We start from the raw sequence: 24,206 nt of genomic DNA on the forward strand, positions 1-24,206 counted from the left end.
TCAAAGCAGGGGTATCTCTCTAATAGTAAGTCAGGCCAAATTACACAATTATCAGACTCAAGAGTGAGTTTTCATATTATCCTCAAAGATCCCATGAGAAAACAGTGTTTTTTCTCCTTTCTTTTTTGGGGGAGTGCTGACAAATAATTAAGAAACTGACTTGCTCTCTCAAACAAACATGAAACACTACTAAGGCCCCATGCACACACTCATTGCTACCCAGATTGTTTGTGCTCATTTTTATCCCACCTTCTTGAACTGTGTACATGTGTGTCCTGTTCTGCTCTGGTGACTCAAGATGGCAGCAGTGGTAGGCATGCCCAGACACATTTGCCCTCCGTAGCTTGGGCGTTTCAAGACATGCCATCCCACAAGGCTCCTGGGTACCGTGCGGTGCCAGCATGATATCCCAACGCAGGCACACAAGCACACATATGCAGGCTGCCATGGAAAATAATTTCCATAATAAATTACTTTTTTGAATGGCCTCGAAAAAGACATTGCTTGGACTGCAAACTGTGTGTGTGTGGTTTGCTATTACGAAGCACAAGCTTGACATTAGATACAACAACCATGCAAATAAAGTGATGTATTTTAACCGCAAAGAGAGAAAAAAGTAGACTATTCCTCAAGTGGACAAATATCTTCCCCAACTTTTTTTTGGTTCCCTCCATAACTGGAAAAAGCAAGTTCAATGCCGTTTAGGGGGGACTACAGTACGTATTACAATTATTCTAACATCTGTGGAGTTAAATGTACACTACTATTTCTGTAATTAAATTGCAAAAATAATAGTATGCTTCAACTTTGCTTGTTTTATTACACTGAAATATACCAGCATAGCATATTTAATTACCAACCCATTTTGCAACTACTCTATAAATGTACCACCTTTGTTATATTATGTTTGACCCATGAGGGGGTAAGCCCAAAGTCCACCACCACCACCAAAAAAATGTGTACTTGTAAGTTTCCTACATCTAGCTACTTAATTTATGCTATTTCCTAACTATTTACAGTCTATTTTCTTGTTCTTCCCCTGCAACATCAGTTTACAACCAGTCCCGTGTCTTCTCTGCATCCCACTCCGTGATATATGACTCTCAACTTGCCTGTGACACTCTTTTGATAATTACAATAAATATTACGTTTGATAAGATGAGTCACTGGCATCTACGTTAAAAAAAATCTCTGAATATATAAAATATTTACGTGGGGTGATGACAGTCCACACAAGATTTTATTTATATGATGAATCATGTTTGATTAACAAACAATATAATATTGCTACAACTTTTGTATGCTTTCGATTGTGTTGTGTTTGTGGTAAAAGTCATAAACTAATTTAGTAAGCAAATGTTCATTGAGCATCAAAATGGTATGGTCTGTCTGTACTCTAGCGTAGTGTGTGAAAAAAAACAGCTGGTTAAAGACGGCCGTTGCCTGCCTACTTGTAAAATTTCAACTTTCTAAAATGTTGCACACCACCATTTGAATCGTGAAGTCCAGCTCTGTACACATGGGCACAACCGGATAGCATTAAACAGGTCAACTGTGTTGATTTATGGTTCAATTCTACCCAAATCACCATACTATGCAAAACCCCCAATATCATTGCTGCTGGCTTCCCGGTCCTTCTTTCTGGGTGTCTAATGCCCGTCCGAATCTAAATCACTATACATCAGTTCAATGGAGCTCAAGTCAGAAAAATTAGCAGCAGATAGAAGGTCCGCACTCCCACGGCTGAGTTTTCTATTTCTCCAATCTCCTGGTTTGTGCTTAAGAGAATCGTAGATACAAATACAATTAAACAAGAGAACAATACCGACTAAAAGTCAAAATGTCCTCTTTATTAAATTGGGATTTTGATTCGGGAAAGTAAAGGGGGAAAAGGAAAGACATTGATAAATGTGAAAATCAATAATAAATAAAACAAACTTGTGAAAGTCTGGTTAACAGTAATTCATACAATTTAACTGCAGTTTTAAACAAGTTCTTTTTTTGGTAAATCTACAGATTCCAGTTCGAATTACAAGGACTTTTTGCTAACGAACCAACGGCAATGCAAACAATCACCGTTAGAAAGCCACCACAACAAATATTACTAATATTGTGACAGCCCAGTAAAAACAAAATAAATAAAAATTGCAGTTATTATTCTTACAATTATTCTTATTAATATTACTAGTAGTAGAACAATGATGAAGAAAACTATTTTACATATATTTTATTGTTGTTGAGTGAATGTTGGGTTGTAATTAATATTTTCCTTTTTGAAGAGCTACCGAACAAAGAGGCCAAAGTGTGCCTCCAATTGATTAGGGGCAAGTGATAAATAGCCTTATGAATTGGTAATTGCTCCTTGCAAGAGCAGTGCAAGAAAGTCTCCTTGCTGCCTCACATCTAATTCTGTCTTTTTAAAGGGCTGTACAGCATCGATCCACTCAATCGATACGGAGCACATCAATTGACACTTTGGAGAAGCCTCCATGTGACAATTACACCCATGCCAACACTTTCATGCTCTTAGAGATGGGTGGACAGATGCATATTTGGATAAGATTTTTTTTAAATTTAATTTTATCATTTATTTATTTCCTATAAAATTCATTTTTTAATTTCGTAGTCGGCCTTCCATTGTCATGATGAATACGAGACGGTGCTACATATCGTACGGCTGTCATTTGACTTTTTATTTCACAATTATTTATTTATCATTGATGTCAAATACAATCCATTATATAATCACCCATCATAATTTTGATAGTTTCTATTTAATTCAACTGATCGGAAATATGATTTAGCACCATTGCTCACTCTTGGCACAAGCTGAGATAATTGTAATAACATAAAAATGATGACACTGACAAGGACCCCCGCTGTCATGCACACAAACGCGCAGTATAAATCACTGGCCAAGTGTAAACGGGCCCAGGAAGGCTCCCGTGGAGGTGTGATCTCACCCACGTAAACACTTAAACGTGAGTATCCAAGCTCCTCATTTGTGCATAATCACTCAATTTTGCGCCCCAAATAGCGCTTCAATTCCACAAAGGACACATGAACCCTGTTTGTTTTGTTTATTTGCATGGGAAATGAAATTTTACAAATATGATTAATAGCCACCTCTTTAGTTGGAAGAAGCGACATCGCATCCCACTAGGACCGTTATAATTAAATAAATGCACATGTAATAAACATGAACATGAATACCACTGCTACTGTAAATTAGAGGGGTTTAAAACGTTGGATGTCTTTTTCCCCCGCAAACTCAAGATTATGTGGACATAGGAGAGACACTTATAGTCATCTGGATTCACTTTTCGCTGGTTTAAAGTTGATTTACTTATGTAGTTGTTATATGTTGCATATATATATATATATATATATATATATATATATATATATATATATATATATACATATATACATATATATATATATATATATATATATATATATATATATATATATATATATATATATATATACATATATACATATATATATATATATATATATATATATATATATATATATATATATATATATATTTATATATATATATATATATATATATATATATATATATATATATATAGTATGTATTGTGTTTACAATTTGGATTGAAAGACATCAATTCTAAACAATTTAACACTTAAATATACTCAATATTCTGACCCCTTATTGAAATCGCAACTGAAAGTATCTCATTATAATTGTTCTCCTAAATATATCCAAAAATATAAAATGCATGAAACGTAATCTCTAAATATACCGTGATTTTCAAACCCACTTCTCGTTTAAGAAAAAGGGTCACTAAAAATTTGCCACCCCGAATTAGGCCAAACCTTGGAATGGGTGTAAATTATTTTTTAGCTGCCTGTGCGCCGGGAAGACCACAAGACAACGTGAAACTTAAAACCTTAAATGGAAGTTACTCTACGAAAGAACGAGAGATAGAAAGAGAGCGAGTGAAAAAGAAAGAGAAAGAGAGAGAGATGAATCCATTAATTATTCCCCGGGCTGCATGACCTCGGGACCCGGGGAGTCTTGCAGTGGGGCCGACTGAACTTCCCCCGCAAGGCCTGTCCCTTTTTTTTTCTTTAACAACGACCAACCAGAGTCGGAGTGTTCACTATAAATCACTAGCTGTATTAAAAGCTTCTTGGTAAACCCTAGGCCGGGTCGGCGGGACACAATTTATGACATCACTTTTGTGGCAAAATATATTGTTTAGTGAAATCCATCCGTTTGCAAAGCAGAAACATAACCCACTCTTTGCTGTTGTCAGGGAAAAAATACTATTGGAGATCGTTTCAGCCTCATTCTGTCTACATCTGGAGCTAACTTGAACACAGCAAGCCCCGATTTATCCATTGAAACCATGTGTTTTAAGGTTTGAAGGCACCGGGGTCCAACTGGTGTCCGCTGACCTTTATTGGATCACCCAAGGAAGGTGGATTGAAAATAAATATGAGTCATTTCAAAATATAGGAGATACGTTCTGTAAAACTCATTTATTGTCTCAAATGACTCCTATATTTGAAATCATCATTAAGAACTCTTTTTTTGGTGTGTTCAATTTAATTTAGAGCTTAACGCATGGTTCGACAGCACAGCGTTCTTATCACAAAGAACCAGTCTTATCAGATAAGAGTGGTATTATTTCACTTTCACAACCTACATGCAAATTGTGATGGTACTTTTTTTCCACCTTCCACCACATGACAAAAATCTCATTGCGAGCAGAAATAAATAAAAAGATTGCCAATCATTTAGAATTCTGAATAGCAAATAAATAAACTTTAAATACTTGTATGTGCATTTTACATATTTTTCTATATTTTTGAATTTTTAATTTTTGGAAAATGAATGAATGAATAAATTAAGATGACAATTGTACAACACACAAACATACACACTGCGCACTCGCTGGTGGTCCAATTAATGCCCCACTTTCCACAACACCACGAGGCACTAAATGCATGCTTTAGGGCTCTCCCTTTCTAATTTTTCTAATTTTATTCTTATTTTTATTATTTTTGAGCACAGTCAAAAACAATTGTTGTTCACGTAACTTTTCACAAAAAAATAAAAGTCATAAAAGTTGTTCTATGACCATTTAAAAAAATCAATTACAATAAAAATAAATGATAATATTTCAAATCGTTGGAAAAAATAAGTTTTGTTTTTCATTTTTGGAATATAGACAGACCCTTGTTGTTGTTTTTCCACTTTCTGTTGAATTCATCGACCACTTTATTTGTGACAGTGTCAAAGGGCCACGCAACCCTAAAAGATTCGCTGTTAAACCCATAGAAAAAGTGTTATTTTTACAAGGGAAAAGATGAGGGGGATCTCACGACCACCACTGCCAGCACCTCGACACCCTGGTGAGACAGACACAGTGTAGCGCTAATTTCCTCTAAAAGACCCCCAAAAAAGCAGCACTAGGCGTTGTCTAATGTTGGGGGCAAAATAGGAGAATCAACAACTCCCATTGTGGTGCATAACAATCGCACCCTGAAAACTGCACCTCCTGCCCTTAAAGCAGACCCCCTTTTTTTCCTTTTCATTCATCCTTTCTTTGAATCAGAAACTGATAGCTAAATGCATATTGACAATTAATGGCCATTTGTTGGTCCTGATTCATTTGAAAACGAGTTCAAACATGTTTTTATTTCTTTTTATAAAGGAGCAATTTCTTACCTTCCACAGCACTGGCCACGGGCAGCAAGAAACTGCACAAAAGCAGAATGTAATCCATTGTCACAGTGCGCTCATATAAACAGACCCACGACCGAGACAGAATATAATCCCGGTCTGTTCACAATCCACGCACAGTCCGCTCCTTCAAGTCCCAACCGTGCGTCAAAGGCACGGAACCATTCACCAAAACACCGAAAGGTTCGTGTTTTTGGGGAAAGAACGTCACCATTTAGTGCTTTAGAACACTGTTCGCTTTATTCTCTTCTTATTTCCAGGGCGCTTTTTGAATAGAACCAGAAGAACTGGCACCAGAATTCCCCCTTCTCAGCGCACTGAGCGGGTCAGCTGCGAGAAGGTAGCCCAGTCCGGGACCACACCATTGGGGCAGTATAGTTCCAGAATCAGGATTTTCCTTCTGAATAGTCGCCGAGAGTCCCCCCCTAAAAAAACCACACACTTCTGCGTGGAATATCCCCCAAACAATTTCAGGTTGGTCACAACAGGGGAAAAAGACGCACTTGTGAAACCACCATATTGCGCGTAGTCCACAACAACAAAAATAATTAAAAAATGGAAAAAAAAGATTTATGAAAAGAAAATGTGTCAGTCCACTTGCATCCACGGATAAACGATACTCCAGGAGGTGGGTTTCAAGGGGTACAGCATTTATTCTTTAGTCGGATTGATCATTGATCAACGCTGACTGCTTCTCTGTGCCGCCTGGCTTGCTCTGTGCACTGGAATGAAGCATACAGTTGGAGGCATAAGGAGAGGGAGAAGAGAGAGAGATAGAGGGAGTGAGGGAGGGAGAGAGAGAGGGAGAGAGGGAGAGAGGGAGAGAGGGAGGGAGGGAGGGAGAGAGAGAGAGAGAGAGAGAGAGAGAGAGAGAGAGAGAGAGAGAGAGAGAGAGAGAGAGAGAGAGGGGAGGGACAAATGTGACAAATGTTTACACTCCACCACTCACTCCACATGTTGTCCCCTATTATATTATTTAAAAACTAATATATATATATATATATATATATATATATATATATATATATATATATATATATATATATATATATATAAATATATATATATATATATATATATATATATATATATATATATATATATATATATATATATAATACACAAGCCAAAGGTATAAAATGCAATAGGTTGGCATTACAGAAAATTACAGCAGTGTATAGCAGTGTTTTATGTTAATTTGGTGGATGGCTCTTTTGTTGTGGTTAAGCCATTTATCCAGGCGTTTTTTCTTTACTGTATGGGATTCAAATTCGGGCTCACACGCGCTCTCAGGCGCAGGCACGGACACACAGCGCCCCCTGCGGATCACAATAGACAGAGAGTGAAAGAGAGACAGAGAGAGCGAGAGAGAGGGGAGCGAGAAATAGAAAGAAATACAGAAAGGAAGAGGAGAGGGAAGAATTTTATCTGGTGAAAATATGGTAAAATCAGTTTAGTTTCATCAGAGTGCCATATTTTCACTATCATAATATATAATATAAATAAATGTTCATTCTAATACTTTTAAGTGACGCTCCAATTTCATGGATTCAAATAACAAAACAGAGGGCTTCTGTTACTGCCTGAACTTTACAGGCATTTTACTCACTCCCTTCTGCCTTTACAATTGCTTTATTGTATCACTAAGTGCTCGGGGCCCATTCTTAAAAGTGGAAAAGTTATATTATAGTTTGTAGTTCTATAAGCCATATTTGTACTCTTGTATTTTCTTTCAGTCATTTGATGATGTCATCATGTCACAATGCTTAAAAAGGAATTTATAGCAGACCTGGGCTCAACCTGGCACAGTAGCATCAATAATGAGCTTTTGCAAAAGCTGATTTCATTACTGATTATCTTGTGTTTTCTGCTTTATGTGAAAATAAGAATGAAATGGACAATAAACTACTACTTTTGGTGCATTAAGATGTCAATGTTAATTCAGGCATTTTACAGTTTGCAGGTCACTTTTACTATTTACCGTTATTTTATTGATATGAAACAGCAGGGTGTCAATTCAAGGGAATGCATTGCTTGAAAGTATCTCAAGAAAGGAATATCAAACTTTCTGCCATTTGTGAGGAAATAAGACTTGTGAAATGTTGCAGCGACGCCAAATGACTGTAAAGTTGAAAGGCGATTGGATGTCATTTCCTGGGAGGTGCAAGCAGACAGATGTAACCATGTGGTCTGTTGTTTGTCTCTTACATGGACGCCCTTAACACTGACTGCTGGATGGTGCCCAATATGTTAAAGGAAAAAGCACATTTTTGCGTTTTATTATCGAGAAAAGGATCATGAAAGATAATTTCATGTTAAAACGTTCACGCATACAAAACCTAAAAATGGGCATTGGTATGTATACTTTCTTTCTGCAACTAAATGGTAACATTTTTTAAAGTTATGAAGGCAATATTAAGGAGCATAATAATTCTTAAGGTATTATCCCAGTTTTATGTATCAAAACAATTAACATCAATGTTGCTTATTAATATTTTTTTCCGAGCATCCACAAATTCCATTTATTTATGTTCTATTGCTAAATCAAAAATTAAGTGCCGCACTTCAATAACCATACAGATTTTTTTTTTAAATTTACAATACGTAATGCCTTGTTTTTTCTTCCAAATGAAACAATCTAGATTAAATACATTTATAAGGCTTCATATTATATAGTTAAAAGATAGGGAGTGAAAAATCTTTTATCCCATAGTGTCTGATTAGTAAAACGATATGTGGCTGCTTCCAAAGCACGCCATGTAACGTTGAAGATTCGTCTCAGTTGCCATGAGAGGCCAGGATTACAACTGCCACTGCTTTCTTCACAACACAATTCTGACTATATTGACATATAACAAAGAAGCTACAAAAACTTCTAAAAATCTAGCTTTAAATTCCAAACATTTTGTTTTGATTTCAGGATTTGTTTTAGACAAGCCAGAAATACAACACTGTTTTATGACGTCAAACGCAATTCTCTAGTGCAGAGAGAAAGAAAATATAAAGCACACTGGATATTGGGCTGTACTTTCCAGCAACTATTTTAGAAAATCCATATAATTAAGTTGACATTTCTTATTTTTACTATGATACATTTAGTGTAGTTTTAGTTTTCCTTTGATAGAGTGTATAACTATGGGCCTGTGAAAGATTTTCCTAAAATATTGTAAATTGCAATAATAAAATGTTCTACATTTCCCTTGGTTAATGGCTGTCACACATGGAAAGTTCATTACTACCGCGGGCACATGAGCAAATTATTATAATCCATTATTCAGAACCTTCCATCCTATCGTCTAACTGCAAGAACAATACCTCTTCTAAAATTGTATTAGCCCCATAACAAATCAATTTTGATTTGATCTGGTTTGTATTGCATGCCTCAATATAAATTTTTAAATAGCATATATACACACATGCAGAGATTTGAGTGCACTATGTGATGCAGAGAACAGCACACGGCACCTGGCGCATATTAGAAGCACAGTTCGCAAAGTGGACGACATTTTACTGCCATATGGAAATTTTTCATGCTTACACCTACTGGGCCCTCAGCAGACACTCAGAAACATCATCCGTCCTTCCTCCCACTCATCTTCTGCCAGGATATCAGTCTCTCTGTGCGTTCTCTATTTCACATACACTGACAAAAACACACCACGGACCTTCTATTAACACGCAGTAAACGTGTACTTTTCTGCCACCTTTACAAATCATATGGTTAAGCTCCGACACAATCACACACATTAACCCCATTTCTATTATGTAAAAAAAACCTTTGCAGACACACACCCACTGTAGCTCTTACTTATGTCTGGGTTTGGTCTAATAGCAGTACTAATGTGATGTGAGTGTGAGCGGATCGCTTTACTCCAGCAATATTAAGGGAATGGTACTGTTGGTTATGTTAGAGTGTCTTTTGACCTGAGTGTGTATTTGAGTGTGTGTGCTTGCTGAGTGTGTTGGTTTGCATGTGTGAGTGTGAACAGGCGTTGAGTGCTGCTGGTAGTAGTACTGGTGGAGGAGGAAAGGGTGGTGGGTGGTTCTGGAGAATCTCAATATGTGCATGTGCCGGGGGTGGGAGCGGGGTTCACAGAAGTTTTGCAGCTAAGTGGGGGTAGGGTGGGGGTTAGCCTAATCCTCGAGGCCTTCACCACTGACCGAGCACTTAACACAGGATCACAAATGCAGTTCCAGCTGAACCCCCAAGAGGACTGCCACAAACAAACCAGCCTCCCCTAAACACAGCACCGCGAACATGCACGCAAACAAACACCGAACACCACATGAACTTTCCAGGTCTCACCTCTTGTTCCAGTCACCAAATTGCAAATCAGCACCTCTGTGCTAACTGCCCAACGCTCGTTTTCGTCTGCAAGACTACAAAGTTTGCAGCAACTAGCTGCTGTCCGACGTTGGTGACTGAAGCGTGTTTCCGGCAAATGATACATTCCATTTTGTTCACCACAGTACAATGTGGTAGAAACAAGACTCCACTACTATTACTCTGAGATGTCGGCTAAGTAAATATGTTGAAATTAGACCAACACGACATTAGGCCACTAAAGAGTTATAATGATAATGTGAAAACAAAAAAGAGCAAATATTAATACTTGGTTAACATACAGAACAGATATATATTTTTCCAAATATGCAGATCTTGTTTTGTTCATAATATGTACAAGCTCCTATAAATTGATCACTTCCCCTTAAATCGTCAACAAACATCAAAATGTTGGCCAGGGTATACACTCATCTAAATTGTTTAGACTTTATACTCCATTATTATTAAAAAAAAACTGTACAAAAGAATGCTGTACAGTACAAAAAATATTTTTCAATGTAACCTGGTGGTGGTAAAATGTACACGGCAATGTAATGTGAATCATGACCACTTTTATATGCTTCACTTCACTTTTCTTTGTGAACAATTTACTTTTGCAATGTGTGTTTTAATCTATTGTAGGGTATAGACCTAACCTTAAGGGATAATCCTTATCACGTAAAAGCACTTCCTCCAAAAAGTAATTTTCTAAACTGAATGAGGCTGTATGATTCATCATCCAGTCACAGTGACAGTCTGACTGACAGATACACAGCAATAGTCTTTCGTACAGTATATTGTATGCTTATCACATATTGTATGCATAAGAAATACTCTGTGCCTCAAATAATTACCCATACTGGGGACCAGCAATGAAGGAATCAATCTTTCATCACTACCACAGGATTATATGAGGAACATTGGAAGAAACAGTCAGTTGTCTGCACGCTACTTGTATGGGAAATGGGAGTGTTGCGGATGAGGTGGCAGACAAGTGATTACATTCTTTTCCAAATCAAATGGCATGCAGTTATTTCCGTTCCAAGACGAGTTCAGCACTGATTTAACTTTCTTTTATCCTGAGACAGTTTTGGAAGACTAAAACTAAAATCAGTTCTTTACTTTGTCAACCAGCCATTTTGATTCCATAAAAATTATGTGTTTTTTGGGGATTTACTCCAGCAAAGACTGAACAGTGTGAAGGGTGGGCTACAGTTGAGTTCATAAAAAGGAAAACGAGAAGGTGAACATTTGAAGTACCCGTTTGTTAGAGAGAAAAAAAACTTGACTGTGCATGATGTATGTGCAGACTTTGGCACTAAAACGTGCAGCCTTAAAAATAATGAAAAATTAAGGGTGCGAGTATGAAGTAGAGTAGATCTATGCCATCCAAACTAATTTAGATGTCAAACATGGTCCAACATGCCATTTAAACAAAAGTGATGTGGAAAGTGGAGGCCCTTGGTGAACAGGAGGCTTTTCATTGGCGACAATACTTGAAACATGACATTCTTGGCTGGGCTTCTGAGTCAAAAAGGTATTTAAGTTCATATACTTTCAGCCACGATCTGCACAATACAAAGTTGTTGAACACATCTGCAGGCATTCTGTTTAAACCATGATGGCCGTCATATACAGTAAATACAATGTCTATATAAAAGGATTCACATCCAAAAGTAGTTTTCGTAATGCACTACAAACCACATAGCTATTATCCAAAGTTTTTTCATTTATCGGGGACACAACTGAGATTTGTGGACTAAAAATTCATTTATTTTACCACCATGTTGATGCAACGCAAATCTCTTTTTTACCCTAACAATGTAATTTTGTGAGTTACACACTTTGTGTTTTATATTAAGTTGAATTACCTTTCTTCCAAAAAGCCTTTTTTTTTGGATGTCAGATTGATAAAAGCTTTTTACACGCTTACAACCACATACTGTAGCTGGCCTTGGATCAATTTCTCAACTGTCATCCATCTTGTAGTGATTGATTAAGGATTGGCCCATGCCGGCCTCTTGTTCTGGTTCAGCTGGGATCAGATCCAGCTCTCCCTGTAATACTGGAACGGATAAACGTCATGCAAAATGGATGGACGGATGGACTCCAGTATGAAGGAAAGCGGTTCACGCAAGATGCTTTAAGCCTTTGCTCAGAATCAAAGGTCTAGGATGAATAATCACCAGTGCTGGTCCAATAACATAATGATTGATTGTCCCTCACCCCCATACTGTCTGAGATAACATTGCTCAAAGTGTTCAAACATAATGTCAACACACTGTCTCCCATGTGGGGCCCCTATTCGCTATGTGCACCCAGAAATCGTATGTTGGCCTTTGACCGTTCAGCATGTTCAGCTGCAAAATACAACGCTCCCTGCAGTCTGTGTAACCTCGAGGGCAGGCAACAGTGGCAAATGGTGGCCCATGCTGTTTACTGTAGGTCAGTGCATTTCTCTGTCAGCATCCCTTCAAAAACACAAACAAAATCACTGATGAAACAACTGTGGAGAAATTTATGGCTCTTGTAACAACCATTGACCACTGTGGGACTATGTTTATTGGTAATCTCATGTCTCGTATGGGAGACTTATTTGGGCACACTCAGTTAAGTGCAGGTCAAAGCTTTGGTATCCCCTTCTTATGAGGATAAATTTGCAGCAACAAATGTTGCCTGTAAATACTGGCAGTCAGTTTCAAATGGGTTCAAGTCCCCTATCACCGCCAATTCTCCCAGAGATGATTATTTGTGACAAACATGCTAACTTTAAAATAAAATGGTTTCAGTTTAGCAATGGTTGCCATTTAACATGACTCCCATCTGCCACTTCGCTATCTGGTGCAACATGCCACGAACCAAATGTCGTATAATGGGGAGCAGAGAACATTTACCCCCACATCACCCCGAATAAACACACACAAATATTGAAATGTCTCCCATTTCTCAGGATGAATAGCTAACTGCTGATGTGAAAGCCAAAACAAAGGCATCCAAATGAGATAGTGACATGATTCAGCAAGTGTATGCGCGGACACCTGGCAAGAGGTCATTCAACAAGCGTGTGTTTTTATATTTGAGTGCCAAGTCCTTATTACCTGTGTGAGTGTGTGCAGTTGAAAGCGTAGTGTAGCGTGTGTGCTTTGCATGCAAAGTCTTTATTACTAAGAGTATGTGTAATGCACCAAAGCGCTTATTATTACCTTGGCTTTGTGTTGTGTGTGTGCTGTCCCTATTAGATTCTTTCTCGATACCAGATGATGCTGTGTAATTGTGATAGTATTTGAGAAACCGACCCTAGTTAAAACAGGGCAGGACTGTTACAAACATTTTCAAAGAGGCAGGTTTTCCCCAGCTGTTTATAAAAAAATATATATATATAATCTTGATTTGCCACCCGACGATACTTGACTTTAAGGAGATAGAATGAACTATGTCATTATTTTTCTGGAGGGCTTTGACATGTCTATGCATAACAAATCTTGACATCATTGGTGTTTGAGGAAACAAGTTAAGCTTGTATTCTTAAGATGAAACTCACAAAAAGTCTAGAACCCTCAGTATCACATGTTTAGATACTGGTGATTTGTATTCAAACATTATGGCATTGCGATATGTGACAAAGTAGCCGCTGCAGAGACTACAATGTTGAAGTTATTTTTTATTCTATAATTTATATTTTATTCATTTATTTTTGTTTCAGTATGTCTCAATTTCTGTAACCTTGCTAGCTGTAATAACTTTCAAGGTAGCAGCCCTGTTAGGGAAGGTAATACTTCATGAATGCTCACTCATGTCAGGGCAAGTTTGTGTGGTGTTCACATAACTTAGTATAAAGGTAGACTTTCAAAAAAAAGATGTTTGCTTAAAGAATCTGAACATTTTTGTTTTTTCTATTTTGCCTATTGCTGTCTACTTTTTAATGTTTTCTCCATTATCAGAGAGCAGTAAATTAAATTCCCTAATTTTTCAAATTCTTTAATAAGACTCTTCTCCAGGGATGCAATCAAACAAAAAGATTACAATTCCTTTAAACAAATTTATCCTGAACCAACAGCAAGGACACACACATTTATTCCAATGATGTGCCGTAAGAATGACATGTTCAGAATTTTATCTAGTAATTGTTAAGGTGGCAGCAGACATGATTAATTTCGAATGCCACTCAGTTTTGCAGACAAGCCCAAATAATTCCAATTAAATCACCGCCTAGAAGATATGCATACCCATCTCTTGCCTTTGGTCATAACAACCATGTATTGCTGCAACCCGATTCTGCACTAAAATTTAATGAACATCTCTATTATGTCTTGCGAGATTCATCTCAGTAGTTTATGCAAATTGTTGAGAAAAGACAAAACAAAAACAGCAACAAAAAATAAAACTTCTCTGAGTCAAGTTCTGTAAGAACAATAGTCTTTTCACAGAGCACATCAAAGGGACATATAAAAGCAAGGAAACTTGGGCCACATTTGCTTCTGAAAAAACAGTCTAATGATTGAAACATTGCAAAATGAGCCCCATTTCAACAGTGATGGAAAATAGCCTAAGTATAATGCCAACTGAAAATCGGTCTTGCATGTCTGCACAATTTTCACCTGCCCACCAATTGGGTATTTTATTGGCTATGTCCAACAACAACATTCTTATACTCTTGTCTGTTTATGTTGACATTGAGAATGTCAGTTTTGGGAGTGCCGTTTTGGTGTGGAGATAATAAATGTACCCTTCACGTTATCAAGTTCATTGTCAAGTCATTATCTTAAGAGGCGGGTACATATCATAGCCATTTTCAAAAACAGCTGTTTGACTAGTTTGTTTTCGAATCAAAGTAACCATAGTGAAAAGAGCAAATGTTCCATTTTATTGCGCATGTGTTATTTAGAAAAAAAATCATACAAAACACTGGCGCCTGTGCAACTAAACAAACATGGGCAGTCACTTATTTTCCCCATGTTGCATTATTTTATGTTTCCCTGCTGAAAGTAATCACTGGGTGTTTAGTGACTTTACCCAGTGTTCCTTACATCCCTCCGGACTGGCACAAACACACACACAGGTCTGTCACCCATAGTGATGTGAGTGATCTCTGTATGGACGCTGTTGAGGTGTACAAGGGGGCATCTGGTCTTTTTCCCCTCTCAGTTGCTGAAATGTAAACACACCAGTTGCCTGGATTTGCCAAATGAGCACCTGGTATTTCAAAGTAGACTTTTTTTCATGCCCTTGTTGGGGCAAAACTGTTCAGTTTTATGTAGACTTCCACACAAGAAGGCTGTTGCACTCGCTCCTTTTCACTACCAAGCCTATCATTGGAGGGGGGGTAAGTACATGGGTGAGACAGGCCAGCAGGCCCACACATGCGCACGTCACACATTTATTTGCACATGTATTTGAATGCTGCAGCATCAAACCTTATAGTAGTCGGTGTATTCACACAACAAATGTATATTACACGCATACCACCCCCTTCACCCCACACACACACACAAGTCTGTGGGCAATGTAATAGTATATGGTAGGATTACTGTGATTCATCTGCCCTGCATTACAGTGGTGTGTGTCAAGACCTTCTCTGTGTTTCAGTGGGCTTTTTGGACTTTCCATCAGAATAGTTAGCCAGAGATGTGCCAGATCCCAAACCTTCATTCTCAGAATGCAAGAAGAAAAATTTGGGTCACACATTAGCTCATAGGTTATATCCAGTGTTTAAACTAAATGTGTTAGTAAAGAACAAAAATAAAAAAAGAATAAACTTATTTGCGCTCAATTTAGAAAAGTACTATGTTTTACTTTAAATAAATTACGCTTCGATAATTGAACATTTATGGATGTTTTGGGGAGCCCAATGAAGATAACATAGGAGTATCAACTGACAGTGGCAAGTTAAAAACCACAAATAGTCATACATTTTCAGACATAATATACCATAACATAACCTGCTATCTAATCAGATTGTGGCTTTGAAACATGAATGTATTTATTGGACGATAATATATAAAAGCAAGTTTATATATAATAACTTGTTTTTGTAGCGATAAGGAAAGGGCATCTCTGTGAGCCATTTAAGTTGTCCCACATTAAAAAAATATCAGTGCATGGCGGTCACAAATTAACATTAAAGCATCTCCTTTTTCCCACAAGGTTGAAACATTGAAATGTTTTAAATATTTTGTAAGATTCAGGTGATCCAATTTAGCCTTTATAAGCAAATATATAAATGTAATAACAGTTGTTGTGTAAACGGAAGATAAGAAGTAATACCTCAGAGTCAGCATCACCAGTTGGCCCAGGGATCCTTTTACTCATCACACATATGTCTCACTAAAATGGAAAATGTGGTCATGTTGCTGTCAGTGTTGTGATTTGTGGTCTGTTGCTTTTGGGGCCGATTCACATTCATGTGATAACAGTCTGTCATGCTACTGCATGCCTCATCTTTAACACTGGAGAAGGGAGAACACTGGCCGTCTGTCATCAGTGCAAACTGACACTTCCTGGCCCACACCCTCTCAAACCTGTCTGTGGCCTCATTGGTCGAAAGTCAAGGAGCGCTTTTGGATTCATAAACACATTCCATTTTACACATTCATCTAAATCAGCAGTCTGGAAGTCAGCTTTGACTATAGTTTCTTTTCATTCATTTGTCAATGACAAAACAAATGACTACCTTGGAAATTAGGTCTTTAGTTATTTTTACACAACTGATAGATTGAATATTTTTGCCTATAATTGCACCTGACTTTGGTGAACACAAAACGAGTCCTGTCTTTAACTGTCAAAATAGTCACGATATTGAGTGAATGTCAGTGTAAATGGGTAATTGGAATGTCTGAGTAGATCATTTGGACAATGAATTTTTTTTTCATTAACTACAAAAATATGGTATCGGCATTCATCTACACGCTGCCATTGATAAGTACTGTGAGCTCTCTTGACACCATAATGATGGGTTATTTTCACCGGGAATGTAATGTTGTGATTCCTGCGTGGATTGAATGAGTGTTAGTCATATTTGCGTGAATGGGAGAATGTTTGTACATATTTTCATAAAGAGACCAGGAAAACGTATTTTCTTTCTGGCGTTAGTTAACACAAGGACTTTGGGAGTTTTGTCAAGGGCACTTTGAAGGTTAGGATAGGTTTGTATTCAGAGAGGCAAAGGTTAATAAGAAAATTATTGTTTTAAGTGTTTGATATAATGATTCCTCTGCATTTCATTTCAATATTACACAGCTGCCTTTGTTTTTATAAGTGATATAAAAAAAGTAGAATTGAGCAAGCGATAGATTGAGGATTGTTAATTATCCCTTGCTGTATTTTTACTAACAGACGGCAAATATATTTCATTACCAATTTTGTTAACGGTTCAACATTGTTAGCGGTTCCTGCTCCACTCAATATCATTATAGCTTATTAAAGTCCAAAATAGTGTCGGGTGTTTGCATGTGCTGCTGGAAAAGTTTGACTTTTTATATCCTTTTACCCTTTCCTTCTCTGTTGTTCATAAAACTTTGGCAAATTTGAAGCACCCTGGTGTCCTCCTATTTGCTGGCGGCAAAGGTGCTCTAGATTAAAAAGAAAATTGTAAATTGAATTCACAGTTGAGGAAACAAACAGATTTGCATGCATCTATCCATCTGAGATGGGGGTGGCCAGCTCCAGGCAAAGAATTGTCCCACCTCTGAACTGTGTAATGTACTAAACTAATTACTGGGCTTTAATTGGAGAAATGTGTCATCAAATTTGAGGCTAGGTCAAATAGAGTATTGTGACCCGGTCAAAAAGGGCACAGTTTCTCCTTGTTCCCTAAGGAGAAACTACAATGAAGCATACTCTGTATGTAGGGAATTCTCAATATTATATGTTATTATACAATATGCTGTATGTATCCCTACCATTGAATGATTCAGTTCTACCAATGTTAATATAATTCTCCTATATTGTGATTGATTTTGTACTGTGTTGCCATATAGATAAAGTGTATTCCTTTAAAAAAAAAAAGATAACCATAACCCTTCATAATATTGCATACATTTAATAAACTTTAAATCAATCTGAAATGCTGAGGCAATTAATAGATTAATTCATCCGTCGTGGCCAATTGAGGTCAAATCTTGCAAAACTTTTAAGGTCACAAGAATAGGTAGGGGTTTTCTTTGCAATTTTGTAAGCAGTTTTTATTAATGCTGGTTGCCAATATACACATCAATAGGGAGAGAAAAGGCATCTTTGCTCTTCCAGGGCATGACAAGGAGACTCAAGGGGCAAGTATAAGCAGACAGAGTGACGCGGTTCCTCCGCTTTTTGAGCTTTAAGCCATTTAGCAGATAGAGGTCCCATCTCAGCAGGAATTTCACACCCTACTGACAATGTGTCTTCTGTCAGCTGCCGCTCAGGAAGCTTTAAACATCCTTCCTTCCGTCTCTTTCCAGCTTCTTCTTAATTCATCATGGGCCTTTTCTACGTTGTTAAAAGAAAAGTCAGAGGTCTGGATGACTGGTCAGGAGTCAAGGGATGAGTGCCTAGGGTGGGGCTTTGTGTTTTAAGGCAGTCTGTTGGTTTATTTGAGGAAAGACATTGGTGTTTTCACTTAAAGTTTAAAAGATAGCATAGCCAAAGTCTGGACATCACTACTCAAGATAGAAGAGGCTCACAGTTTGCAGCGCCATTGTTTCCACTTCCTCAACTGACCAGTTTAAAACCAAGAAATGAAATGTGGGAATTTTTTTTTTTTTTTTATTGGGCCTCTTGCTCACATCCAAAAATTTGGATATGTGCTTGTTTTTTTGATAGAGAAAAAACATTGGAAAGTTACTCTGAATACCACTGAGAGTAATCCTAATGATATTTCTTCAGGAAATTGTACATTTATTCCAAATTCCTCACTGAAATGTATTATATTATATTATAGAAATATATATTGGCATTATATTGATGAAGACACGCAGTTGGTTAGAGCTTTTGCAGAGGGAAGTAAACAATAGTGTTAACTAAGAAGTTACATCTTATTCACTCACTTGTACTTAAACGCCTTGATTAGGACAATGTAATATATGTATTTGTTATAGTTAACTGAAAAGAAATTGATTGACAACCAATTCAGATGTAGTCTACTGTTTGCCTCGAGGTAGCTCGGATAGTAGCTTTTACCCTCATTTGCTTAAGCAGTATACTATAAATCAGATTGATAGATTGCACCAAAATATCTTAACATTTCCCTTGTTTTACTTATGAGGATAATGATAGTTGTTTTAAGATTTGCTTCAAATGAAAATTTGAGGGACCAAAATCAGCCACAATAATTTCAGTTGAATGCACATAGACAACTTGTATTCTGCTGAAGACAGCATATGAAAGTTGGTTGCATCTGTTTGTACACCCAATGTAAAACAAAATGTAACTAAATAACCCTAAACCACAATTGTTGTTCAAAAGTAAACTGCGGAATCCCTTGACTAACACTGTCATGAATCATCTCGCGTCACAAATGTGTTCCTTCCTGAAAAGGAAAGGCCACATCCTTTCCTGCAGTGAAACACGTGCTGTGAGGAAGGTAATGTCGCTTTCTTCTCTCTGTGTGCTTATGTGTCATTTTACAAGCCCTGAAGGACAAGAATAAAGGTACATGGTGTTTCCTTTTTCCTCTCCAAAAGTTATGTTCTAGTCCGTCACACTTGATTATCAATGGCTATGAAATGAATTAATTAAAATAGTTTTTTCCTGGAGTTGTAGAAATTCGTTACGCTTCCTTGGACACAGCAAAAATAATTAGACATAAAACGTGCCAGAAAAGTTCCTGGCTTGGTGTCAAGTTTTATTTAAAATCCAAACAACAAACAAGGAATTTTCAGGCTGAAAAGTAATTTATGTATAATACATGACTGTGATGTATGAAGGATATTTTGAATGTATGCTTTCTGTAAATAGCTGGCAACTAGTCCGAGTGCACTCACAAAATTAACTGGGATAGGTTGGAGTTGCTATTGACTGATGAATATTAGTTAGGAAATAAAAAGTTTTATAAACAAAGTTGGTTGCACAAATATCAGCTAATAACAGTGTGCAACATTACAGATTTTTTATTGTCTGTACTGTAGTATGTAAGGGTTAGAGAGTTATCCCAGCCAATCCATAATTACCATTCATTTAGCTTTTTTCAGAGCATTCTTTAGGAGGAAGTCTTTTTCTCATGTTTCTAGCAGAACATTGGAGTTGTTGAAGGCACAAAATTAGGCGGAATTAAATTGGGGAAAAGAGGAAAGGTCAATTAGCTAATAAGACTAGGGAGATGGGGAATGTTTGAAGAAAAGAATGCTGATTTTATTGTTTTAGAGTCCCATTGCCTCCCTGTAGAACATGTTAGAATTACAGTGGGGGAGGTAATCTGGCAAATGGTAAGGTGTTCTCTCAAAGCCATAGGGGTACAGGTGTGGCGTATGGCTTTTGATGCATCAAATGTGGAAAAAATAAATTAGCTTTTACGCCATCTGCTACAATCCTATGTCTTCCAACCTTTTATTAATGTTTTATCATTAACAAAAGCCTGGTATTTGATGATTTTGGTCAGGCCCGCTCTGATCCAAATCGGAGTTGTTGAATTTAGACAGAGTGGTGGAAATTTAACATATATATATATATATATATATATATATATATATATATATATATATATATATATATATATATATATATATATATATATATATATATATATATATATATATATTATTATTTTTTTTTTTTAATTTTTTTTTTCAAGACAAAATGGGATGTCAGGCCAGATCTGGCCCATGTAATAAACTAAATATCAAACACACACTGGATTCAATACTAGGGCAGCCAGCCAGTAGATTGTTAGGGGAGTCTATTCTCATGTTCCACTATTTATGCTTTCATGTCTCTTACTTTCCCAACATTCTTATCTCCCGCATAATCATTCTAAGGCGGTTGATTTGACTGCAATGCGGTGGATTGTTTCTTTAACTAAATAGCGGTTTTACTTTTTACGTATATTTATTTTATTTTCCCATGTGATCATATGTTACTCATCAGTTTAGTAATGCATGTGATGATACGATATGCTGGAAGCCATGTGCTCCAAACTCATTTCAATACATGAGTGACATTGTGGTACTTTCCCTAACATTTTGCTGACTTTATATTCAATTGCAACATTTAGAAGTGAGTCCACTTATCAGTCCAAGTATAGAAAACCTTTCTAACTTTTAACCCTAGCAGCAAAGTACACAGTCATAACTGGTAAGTCACTGATAATGTCAGTTAAATAAATTTATCAAAAACATTTAAATGTTTGCTATTAATTCAAAGAAGGGCTCAAGACCTTTTTACTTATGTCAATGTTTTGATTTTCATTTATTTGTTATTTGCCCTGTCTTGTTTTCCACTTTGGTTCACGCACCAAGTTCCTCGTCTTCACCTAATCGTCTTTCAAAGACCCTCATGTTTTGTACAGGTGTTTCTCGTTGCCATATCACTTTCTTTGTATTTCCTTCTCTATTTGTTTTCAATCCTAGTCAGTACTTTTTTAAAGTCACCTTAAAAAGTAGACCAAGTCTGTCTTCCCACCCTAAATGTATTACAAGAGTTTTACTTTGTCACATTGTGTCTTTTTTTCCACGCCCAGTGGTACTTGCACTTGTAGTTTTGTAAATAACACTCTGTATTCTGGAGCCAAACTGTGACATTTTTGTAGGGAAAAGCAGTGAATATCAACTGTTCACATCGTATGACTTGTTGAAAATGATAATTGGAATGAGATATCAGTTTCCAGCATTGTTTATAATTCCTCAAATGATTGTTGTGGTCTTAGAAAAAAATAGGGTTCTTAAATTGCATCATTAGTAGAAGAGCATCATAATAAAATCATGTACTAGCTTTCGGTCACAGATTGTTGCAGCTTCTCCTATGTCTGAATATCCCTAACCAAAGACAATTTGAAGATAATTTAACATTGACTACTTTAATGTTTATACTTTGTGGTGAGCTTGCATTTACCCAGGAATTGCATTGCATGGTTCATGTGAAATGGTTCCAATTCTTTTTTTTCTTTAAAGTGCTGCAATACATCCATGCACCATAATATTATGGAAAGAGAGAGTGAGTGAGAGAGAGAGGGGGAGTGGAAGAGAGAGGAAAAAAAACATTAAATTGGATATCCTCCGATCGGACTTGAAGTTCATCCAAATGTCTATTTGAGTCCAATAAGCATGGGAAATATAGTATGTGTGAATGCGGCATAACTAGAAGGAACCATAGTCAATAATAAATATGCAATGCAAACCAGAAATACCAAAATAAAAACTTGAGTGGTCAGGCATCGGCCGTGGTCAGGCAAAGGCCGTGTTAATGTCGAATAAAGTAGTAAAAATGATTTCATACACTTAGATTATAAAAAAAATTACGAGTCAAAATTACATAATGTGCTTAGCACAAAATGGTACTCAATTGTATTTTTATGGCAGCACAGGGTATACTGCACATTTTCAAATTATATAGACCATTCCGCGGCAAGATTGACGTACCAATACAGCAAGGGTGTGTCCTTGTGGACATGGCAATAACAATTTTGTGGATTTTTACTTTACTACCAAAGAGGATCTTTACGTTGTATCACAGGGTAGATCCCTGGTCTTACGCACGAGGCAAAGCCTACCAGATTCGTAGCACCATTGTCACTTGAACAAATAATCATAAATACTTGAAGTGTGCATTGAACCTTCTGAATCATTGACATCACAATTGTTGAACTCTTTAGCTTAATTGAATCGTCGGTTCCAGCCTCTCCCAGTTGAAATAGATTGAATGTCTATCGCCATTAATTGGTGTCTTCAGTATTAATTTCCCTCTTTCACTACCACTGTAATGGTCTCTGTCCTTGAAAAGGTTAAAATATATCTTCTTACATTTTCATTCATTCATCATCCGTACTACACATTCTTGTAAGGGTTGGAGCCTATCCCAGCTGACTTCGAACGAAAGGTAGACTACACCCTAGACTGGTCGCCAGTCAGCCATAGGGCACACAGAGAGACAGGTGACCATTCACACACAATCATTAAATTTATCACTAAAATTATCTCTGTGACACAGCCTGTGTGACACAAGGTAAAGGTGACCTATATGTTCTCAGCACAAATCTTATTATGTGATGTGCCTGGTAGGAGTGATCGTACTTTCGCCTCTCAATCGTGTGTCAAACTACAAATGAGAAAAACGGTTTCTCCTTCCTTAAGGTAGAGGACGATCTGAGGTAACAAACATGCCACTGTTAAAGGACTGTTAAGATGCTTGCCTATTGATGCGAAGGACTTTTCAACATTTCTTTACCTATTGCTTTAAATTGTATACATTTAATTATATTATACACAGCCGTTAAAATCAGTAAAGGCTTATGTAATTTAGGATGTTCAGAAGCCAATACCATAGAGAGGTTTTATGTATGTAAAATGCCCATCCATCCCAATGATGAAACCACTTCAATTTAGAATGCATATCAGTCAAATGCAAAAAACCCAGGGAGAGTAGATGAAAACACCAAATGAAATGCCAGCTATAGATATAAATGTCTGAATGAGGAAAGCTCAGTGCGGATTTGTTATTGACATGCAAAACTATTTTCTTACAGGCCTCTATAACAAGGGATACAAATTAACATACATTTTGATTTCGGATGCATAAAACCAGTGCTTTTTCAGCAGATATGCGAGGATTGGAGATGGGCTTATTTTCTTCGCAGTTATTCATTATTCATTTTTTAGGCAGCTCATCTCTGGTTTAGGCTACAAGACTTCTTTTTATGCCTTTAAAAGATTCAAATATATGAATTTTGGTGGTCTGGTGGAAATCACTGTACTGCTAGGTGCATCTAGGGATACTGGATATTCAAAGAACAGCTTCGACATTAGAAAAACACAAACAAACATTTTACAAGAAAACTAATAAAAATTCCTGACAGGATTGCTTCAAATTGCTAGCGTTATGAGTAAAAAATAATAGATATAGAATAGAAACATATACATTTTAATAATGCTCAGGTGTTTTTTTCCTAGATTTTCTTCATTGGGACCATTCATAAACACCTTGGCCAATGACCCTTTGAGAATGCCTCACACAGGATGCCCTTTTGACCAAG

General features: G+C 36.9%; 1 protein-coding gene across 11 annotated transcripts in view; it reads right to left on the minus strand.

Moving 5' to 3' along the window:
- ephb3b (eph receptor B3b) overlaps positions 1–6,438 on the minus strand; it is a 48,542-nt gene extending 42,104 nt beyond the window's left edge. For all 11 annotated transcript variants that reach the window (XM_077606703.1, XM_077606701.1, XM_077606699.1 and 8 more), the window contains exon 1: positions 5,713–6,438. In XM_077606703.1, coding sequence (XP_077462829.1) covers positions 5,713–5,770 — 58 coding nt within the window. In that variant the 5' untranslated portion in view covers positions 5,771–6,438. The remainder of the gene's footprint in view (positions 1–5,712) is intronic.
- Positions 6,439–24,206: the final 17,768 nt, after the last annotated feature.

The sequence above is a fragment of the Stigmatopora argus genome, chromosome 8, assembly GCF_051989625.1.
Source record: "Stigmatopora argus isolate UIUO_Sarg chromosome 8, RoL_Sarg_1.0, whole genome shotgun sequence".
In the NCBI taxonomy this organism is placed as follows: domain Eukaryota; kingdom Metazoa; phylum Chordata; class Actinopteri; order Syngnathiformes; family Syngnathidae; genus Stigmatopora; species Stigmatopora argus.